The sequence below is a fragment of the Peromyscus maniculatus genome, chromosome 16, assembly GCF_049852395.1.
Source record: "Peromyscus maniculatus bairdii isolate BWxNUB_F1_BW_parent chromosome 16, HU_Pman_BW_mat_3.1, whole genome shotgun sequence".
Lineage (NCBI taxonomy): Eukaryota > Metazoa > Chordata > Mammalia > Rodentia > Cricetidae > Peromyscus > Peromyscus maniculatus.
In genome coordinates, this window is record NC_134867.1 from 14838663 (window position 1) to 14847613 (window position 8951).

Here is an 8951-nt window from a genome sequence, read left to right on the forward strand (position 1 = left end):
TGGCAAATAAGTCATGGGGAAGACTGGAAAGCCAATTTAACTTAAGAAAATTTTTTATGTAATAATTTTTCTAAACCATACGTGAGCGTATCTCTACTTTTCAACATGCAATTAGAGCACCAGGTGTCACCATTTACCCTTGAAAACAATAAAACCTGCTCTCGCTGTGACCAGAAGTCAACATCCACGGCCCCAAACTTAAGTTTTTTCATTCTGCCTCTAACTGCAGAACATTGAGAGCTTGGCTGGTTCTCAGCAAGCGACTGGTTAAAGTTACAGGCAGCACATGCTGACACCTGGGAGATGCAGAATCTGGGTGTGAAATTTAAAGAGAGCCACGGTGTACCCATTAGTATTTGTTTTTCAACTTGACACAAGAGTCATTTGGAAAGAGGAAATCTCAATGGAGAAAATGCTTCCATCCGATTCGCCTGTAGGCATATCGGTGGTGGGTTTTCTTGCTTTGGGGGACCCAGCTCACTGTGGGCAGTGCCATCCTTGGGCAGGTGGTCCTGGGTGCTATAAGAAAACAGGCTGAACAAGCCATGAGGAGCAAGCCAGTGAGCAGTACCCCTCCATGACCTCTGCAACAGCTCCTGCCTCCAGGTTCCTGCCTTGAGTTCTTGGCTTCCCTCAGTGGACTATGACCAAGCAAGACATTTAAACCTAATAAAGCTGTTCCTCCCCGGGCTGGTTTTCATCAATATTTTTATCATAGCAATAGAAGAGCAAACTAGATATGCTGTTTATCTGAAGCCTTTGGGATTGTACCCAACCATTCTCATCCTATGGAGTGGCTCCACCCGAGACCTCATACTCCATGATCATCTCAAAGGTGATTTGCATAGACACGCTTCCTTTCCCTAGTAACACCCACTGAGACAAGGGGAGCAATCAGGGCTTGCCACATAGTGCGTTCACTAGTTTTCCGTAGGAAACTAAGCAGCCACACGCAGCCTCTTCCTCTAGCTGTAAATAATAATGAGATGTTACCCTAGCAATCCGTGCAATGCTGTGTTTTTGTGTGACCATTAAACATGAATTTAGTGGTGAAGGAGACGGCATGGTTGGTGAAGTACCCTGCCACACAAACAGGAGGGCCTGAGTTCAGATCCCAGCACTCACATAGAAAGCCAGGTGAGCAGCAAGTATGTATAAAACCAGTGTTGGTGTGGTGACTGGGAGGAACCCTGAGACTTTGCTGGCCATGGGCAGTCTCTAAGTGAGCTCCCGATGCTGTGAGAGGCCCTGTCTTAAGAAGTAGGATGGAGGAGCTGGAGAGAAGGCTCAGCAGGGAAGAGCACTTACTGCTGTTGGTGAAATTATTACGGCCACTCCACGTAGTTAAAAGTGAGGTTTATTTTGAGGGGTAACTTACAAGTGAAGGGATAGGCAACAGGGTCTGAGAAAGGTGAAGCGCAGTCCAGCGGTGTTCTCTGGAGAGCTCTGCTCGGTCTACCTCCAGTGTCCAGGGTCCAGGAACCATGAGAGCCAGCACATCTGGAATCTGGGTCTTCAGGGCCCTCAGGATCATCTCTCAGCCCCAACCTTGTAGGCATGACAGTTACCAAAGCCTCAGTGGGGGTTGGAACTTCCAGATCAAAGCTGGAATGGCTACCCACTACATCTCCCCCTTTTGTCTAAATAAGAAGGTTCTAAACTAATACAAGACTATATACAAAGGAATGGTATCAAATATTGTCCAGGAGTAATGAGGGATAATGACCTAGATAAGATGGAACTACCACCAATGCGAACAATATCAAGCAAGAAACACATACTAAAATCCAGAGAAGTCTAGAGCGTAGGTAAATGGCATGTTACAAAGATCATTCCAAAAGAACCTGAATCTAATACTTAATATGGTCTATCTAAGATAATATATATATACTAAGTTGTAACTATAACTGCTAGTCTTCAATCACATCAAAGACCTGAGAAGGAATATAATGATCCCTGAGAAATGGAAGATGGATGTAAGCAACTTTCAGAAATCTTGCAAGAGTAGACAGAGACAGCTGGCAGCCTGGACAATCACCTAATGTTTCTCAGCATTGTTGGTGCGTTCAAATTGGCTACAGGCCTAGAGTATCTGACAGACCATTTTCAAAAGCAGGAATTCTGAAAGACCATCTTACCCTGTCTTGGCAGAGTTCAGAAGTCACTTTTCCTTGTGTCCCGCTTGTCCAGAAAGGACAGCATTCGTACTGTCAGCAGTTGAGGCAAGGGCAGTTCTTTGCCCAGTAGGCTATTTTGTGTCAAGAAGACAAACTTCCAGATGGAAATGTCTTAGAAGCCCAACATTCTCTCGGGATCAAATTGGTGCAGCCAGGAGCAATTGTGTCTCACGTCAACAGAATTCTACGTTATTTAAATGCCATATTCTCTAGGTCTATGGAGTGCTTGAAGTTTACTTGTCCATCTGACCTATGTATCTGTAAATCTGGATAACCTAACTAACATAACTATAGAGATGACAGGCATAGGCAACTATAAATCTATAAGTCTTATCTACCTAAATAACCTAAGGACTAAGGTTTCATGTAAACAAGGTAAGCAGTCTATAAGCAAATGTATGGTAAAGGATGATGACTTCAAAATTGTGACAATACACAAGATATTTATAACAGAGGTAGGAATGTATAGTGCAATATGCAATATGACAATAATCTTAAATATATACCAATATATCGAATATCCTAAACAGAAGTAGAACATACATACAGTATGACAGATATAAATTTACATTTGTATCAATATATGAATATTTCAAATAAGAGTAGAAATATGTATACACTATAACAAATATAGTTCTGTATTTGTATCAATATACAAATTATCTTAAACAGGAATATAAAAATAGTTTATATTTGTATCAACATATAAGAATTCATTACAGAGCAAATTATCTAAGGCTGCTATTTTACTACATTTGTTTAGTAGTGTATACAATAATCTACCTTAATATCTTATACCTATACATTCCATTTTTTATTTTCCCTTTTTTTTTTTTTTTGAGACATCTTTTTCTCTTCTTAAGCAGAATACTGAATTTAAAATGGATCTCGGGTCTTCAGCATCCTCTCTCAGCCCCGCCTTGTCGGTGAGACAGTTACCGAAGCCTCAGTGGGGATTGGAACTTCCAGGTCAAAGCTGGAATGGCTACCCACTACACACTGCCATATGAAAGGACCAGAATCCCATCCCGCCACCCACATAAGGCAGCTCACAAACGCCATTCACTCCAGCTCCAACAGATATGACAGCCCCCACTCCCGCCTCTGTGGACACACACACACACACACATACACACACACATTTACACATAAATAAATAAATTTCATTAAAATAATAAAATGGAGGGCAACTGAGGAGGACTTCCACAGCTGACCTCTGACCTCCACTTGCACATACATGTGCACACACAGACACATACATATCCATACCACACATACACAAAAAGACCAACGAGAACCAATGGCAAAAGCATGGGATGGCATATAACAGGCACACTGACCTCACTTTCTGCTACAGACATTGGACCATTTTCCCTGCCGCAAGCTGATCCCCAAGTCAGCCCTGCTCACCATCTGTCACAGGGAACTAGAGCAAGCCTGGACTTCCTGAGAACCTACTAGATAGTAAGACTTTCATATACATCACCGTGGCCAACTACAAGCCATGTCTACAAATGCTTTGACCCCCTTCTCACACCCAGGGAGCAGTGTCTGACCCTGAGGACAATGGGAACAGCTGCTGGGGGTGGGGGGAGGGAGTTGCTGGGGACAGCAGCACTCACTGCCCGTGCATGGTCCCTGAGTGACCCAGTGGTACAGATTCCAGTTGGAACAGACTCTCCCTCTGTAGTCCAATGCAGCTAGAGATTTCCTGCCTGGCCCACAGTCAGGACAAATCTCTCTCACCCGCCAGTCCCACAGCCGCTCAGACCCAACCAAGTAAACACAGAGACTTATATTGGTTACAAACTGTATGGCCGTGGCAGGCTTCTTGCTAACTGTTCTTATAGCTTAAATTAATCCATTTCTATAAATCTATACCTTGCCACATGGCTTGTGGCTCACCAGCATCTTCACATGTGGCTTGTCATGGTGGCAGCTGGCAGCGTCTCCTTCTGCCTTCCTGTTCTTTTTCTCCTCTGTTAGTCCCACCTATACTTCCTGCCTAGCCATGGGCCAATCAGTGTTTTATTTATTGACCAATCAGAGCAACACATTTGCCATACAGAACATCCCACAGCACTCCCCCCCCCTTTTTTTTTCTCAAAAAGGAAGGTTTTAACCCTAACAAAGTAAAATTACATATAATTTGGGAATTTGGGCGTAGCTTCTCTTACTACTTCCTGCTGGAGGGTGGCACTATATCTTATGGGGACACAAAGAAAATTTTAGGATTATGGAATAGTCCATGAGGCTGTATTGTCTGAGCCAGTTGCCTTCAAACCATTCTGGATGTTGGATCATCTGGGTCATGGTGTCATTGAAGACCTTTCAGGGCGCTTGGCTGGTCAAACCTGATGTATCTTAATCTGGAACAAATCCATAGCCTCTGGCTTTCTGTGGGAACAAAAGCAGAGTCTCCTTTCCAAAGCAACACATCCTTACATCCAAATTTTGAAGTTAAGGAATCTTTAAAATGTACATATTGGTGTAACTCAACATCTTTTACGATCAAATGTTTTTCTGCAGTTAAAAGTCCCAAAGACAACACAATCCAGATTCTCTGTGTAATATTCATCTTTATTTGGCTTATTTTTTATATTAATTTTATTGTCTCTTTAAAGGCTTTATTTTTTAAAACTATGTATTTGTTTATATAACTGTATATATCACCCTTTTTGTCTCTTTCAAGCCTACGTATATTTTACACACATTGTAAACTATTCCATCTGAATCTCTCTTATTGTGAATTTATTGCTTTACACTGCAGCATTTGTAAGACTGAAACGGCACTATGGCTGCTGGCTCTGCCCACCTCAACTTCCCAACATGGCGGTGTTATGTTTACCACCAGCTCTTGGAGCTATCGTGGGTCTATGCTTTTATCCAAGCAGTGTGTAGCCCAGAAACTTCTTTTTTTTTGTTTGTTTGTTTGTTTTTTGTTTTTGTTTTTTTTTTTTTGTTTTGTACTAGCAAAGGCTAAATCCACCACGCAGCTTAATGTGCCACTTGCAGAGGCCTCATTCCCGCCATACTGCAGACCAAGCTCGCACACCAGGAACCCACAAGTAGCTCAAACCGGCAGCTGCCACTCATTTGAAAGAGACAATTAGGAAGCTGTTTTTAGCTCCGTTTTAGAATCTTTTCTCAGGTTTTAGGTGGAAACTCTTGCCAACTCGTTGGGCGCCATTTGTAGCTAGAGTTTTCTTGCCTGGCCCACAGTCAGGACAAATCTCTCTCACCCGCCAGTCCCACAGCCACTCAGACCCAACCAAGTAAACACAGAGACTTATATTGCTTACAAACTGTATGGCTGTGGCAGGCTTCTTGCTAACTGTTCTTATATCTTAAATTAACCCATTTCTATAAATCTATACCTTGCCACATGGCTTGTGGCTCACCAGCATCTTCACATGTGGCTTGTCATGGTGGTGGCTGGCAGTATCTCCTTCTGCTTTCCTGTTCTTTCTTTTCTCCTCTCTGTTAGTCCCGCCTATACTTCCTGCCTAGCCATGGGCCAATCAGTGTTTTATTTATTGACCAATCAGAGCAACACATTTGCCATACAGAACATCCCACAGCAGTCCAGACTGGCCTAGAACTTGCTGGGGAGGCCAGGCTGGCCTCAAACACAGCATTCTCCTGCATCAGTCTCCCTGGGATTACAGGCAGGAGACATGGCACCTGGCTATTGAGTGATTTCTAACCTAGACCCTTAACCAAACACGGACTACTACATGATTAGTCAGCTCCTCCATACAAGGGGAAAATAAGGCATGACTACATCCGTCCTATCTTGTAGAACTTCTGTGAGGACCAGAGTGGCCACAGAAACCCCACAGTAACCTTTGCTCTTTGTTGTTTCTTTTTAAAACAGTGTCTTCCAGAGCGCCTTTGTGGCCTGGGCAGGCGTCTCCATGACAGGTAAGGTGACCTGCTGATGTCCCACGCAACCTAAGTCAGAAGCTCATTTATTAGTAAAAGGGGAACCTGTAGTAGGTCCCTGGCCCCCATTTTGGGTAACTGTTGCCTTGCTTGCTGACCTTGACCTTGATATCCTCCCTATGCTAATTCCCTCCTGGGTTTCACCTGTATCCTGCATAATGGGCTTTAACAGCTTAGATGCAAGATTGTAAAACATCAGTAGCGAACTTCTGCCCTCCGGGGTTCTCCCCTTGTGCTGTAAGACTGTATTTAAGACCTCTTCCCTCCTTCAATAAACGGCATTCAGCATTTAAAAAAAAAAAAAGAAAGAAAGAAAGAAAGAAACCAGAAAGACAATCTTATTCACAACTTCCTCAAAAACAAACAAACAAACAAAAACATCTTGGAATAAACCTAACCAAGGAAATAAGAGCTCTACAATGAAAACATTTAAAAAAAAAAAAAAAAGGAGAGAACCAGTTTCCACCAGCTGTCTCTGATATTCATTTATGCGCCATGGCATGAGAGTGTACTCACATGCATGCATGTGTGTGCCTGTGCATGTGCATGCACACACACGCACACACAGAAAAACAATAAAATAGTTCAACGTAACAAAAAAATAAAAAAAATTAAAAATAAAAAATAAAACAGTGTCTTCCTATGTAGCCCAGGCTGGCCTGGATCTTCAGTCCATTCCTGTCCTGTCACCTCCCCCACACTGGAACTACCTGTGCGTGCCACTTCTGACCGTAATCCATATTTCTGCCGTTATTTTTCAATGTCCACTTTACAGATGAGCACGTGGTAAGTGAAGCATCCAGGCCCATTACAGTTCGTACATGGGAGTTGATCCCTTCCTCTCTGCCACTCCGCTGCGGACGGGTCTTTAACCCCACCCCCTCCATTCCCCAGCCATTCACACAAAGACGCCAACCCCTCCTGTGCAGTGAGCATCAACTCAAGAGCTGTTCGTAAGCTCCCTACACAGGGTACCTGGCACGTGTTGGGTATCTTATGACAACCAGCCCAGAGAACCGTCTCGGGCAGAGGGAGAGCCATCTGGAGCAAAAATAGGTAGTCATCCTGGACACCAGTGGGGCTGGCAGTTTGCCTACACCTGTGACTGTGCCTCCCAGTCATGGTCTTCTTTTTCCAGTCGATGATCTAGAGAGCACCCCAAGTCCCAATTTCCCCGTAGGGGCGCGACTACTGCCTACATCCACCAAGTCCAAATGGACTCCAGAGCCTCCTGGGGCCAGAAGCCAAGAGGACAAGTCAGGTCATGGGGGGCTGTGGGCCAGGCCTCTGCATGTGCGGGGCAAAGAGGGAGTGGAAAGCTGTAGAACCCCATCCCAACAGACAGAACAGATGCCCCTGCGCCCCCAGCGCGTGACCCGCCCCATTCTGGCCCCATGTCCTTCTCTGCCTCCCTACCTCCCCAAGTGTCCCACGTGGTCAAAAATCAGTTCCACGTTGCAGGACTCCATGTCCCTGTAGCAGATCAGACGCTCTGCCTGCCCTGCCCCCGCCCCTCCCCTCCCCCCCCCCCCCCCCGGTGCCCCTGCCGGGGTGGCCTCCTGCCTGCCTTCCCAGCAGCCCACACGTCTTGGGGTGGCGACTCGGGACATACCCAGCTGCTCCATTCTACGTGCTTTCAACCTCTGCCAGATGGTTCCCCACACCCTCCACACTGTTCCCACATCTCCATGATCCAGGGAAGCATTTGCATGTCTAGAAAGTTTCATAAAAGCAAAGCCCCTGGCTTAGCCTCGAGACTTCAAGAGCACCCCATCTTCAGCAGGACACGCCCTTGCTCCCTAAACTTTAATGCTTAAGAATCCACTGTATAGTGGGTTTTAAGTGCACATTTATTTCTTGACTCCACTCCCGGTAGCCAAGCTGTCCTCACCCAACTCAGGAGCTGCCTACCCTGCCCTGCCCTGCCCACCCGCCAGCCCCCAACAATGGCCCTCAGTGTTAGGACTGCAGGCCAACTTGGCTTTTAATTCACACTCCATAACTTTTTTTTCCCCAAAGAACATTCTTGTTGCTCAACCTTTAAAACCGAACTTGAGAGCCTGGAGAGACTGCCCAGCAGTTAGAGCACTTGCTCGGAGCACCTACCACTGATAACGGCCAGTAACTTCAGCTCCAGGAATTGGTCGCCCTCTTCTGGTCTCCACAGGCACCTGCACTTAGGTGCATACACCTAGTTATAGACACAATTTCAAAAGAAAAAGGACTGATGGACTCCTTCCCACTATGCTGAACTATTAACTGGCTTGTTCTTATGTAGGTCTTGTACAGGGAGCCACAGTCGGTGTGAGCTGTTGGGTAGAATGGTCTTGTCACACCCAGGCAATACTGTTTGATCAGGTCCCCCTCCTGACCTCTGGCTCTTAGAATCCCTCCTCCCTCCCTCTCTCCCCTCCTCCAATGCTTCTCTGACTCATCACACTCTTCATCACTACCTCTCTGGCCACTTGGCCTCCTCACTCATCCTCACACACAGCACTCACCCCAAACTCCGGACTTTTACACTCACTATTCCTTCTACATGAAACTTCCTGGCTCTCCAATCACTCCATTGTCTAGATGTTGCTTCTGCTCCTGTGATACCTGTCATCATTACTGTATAGCCTCCTTTCAGGCTGCTCTGTTTTATTTTTCTTCAACCTGATTACACACATAATACATCCTGTAGAGCCTGATCTCACTTCTATAAGAAACAAGCTCCATGACAGGAACCACTTTGACATGTACTAGGTGCGCGATAAATATGTGTTAGATGAATAAATGGGCACAAATCTATGTATACAAAATAGCCGGGCGGTGGTGGCGCACGCC

General features: G+C 45.3%; 1 protein-coding gene across 1 annotated transcript in view; it reads right to left on the reverse strand.

Moving 5' to 3' along the window:
* The window catches only part of Slc22a16 (solute carrier family 22 member 16), a 40841-nt gene extending 33250 nt beyond the window's left edge, over positions 1-7591 (reverse strand). Inside the window, 1 exon segment of the mRNA XM_076553009.1 lies at positions 7539-7591. Within this exon segment, the coding sequence (XP_076409124.1) occupies positions 7539-7591 (53 nt within the window).
* Between the last annotated feature and the right edge of the window lie 1360 nt (positions 7592-8951).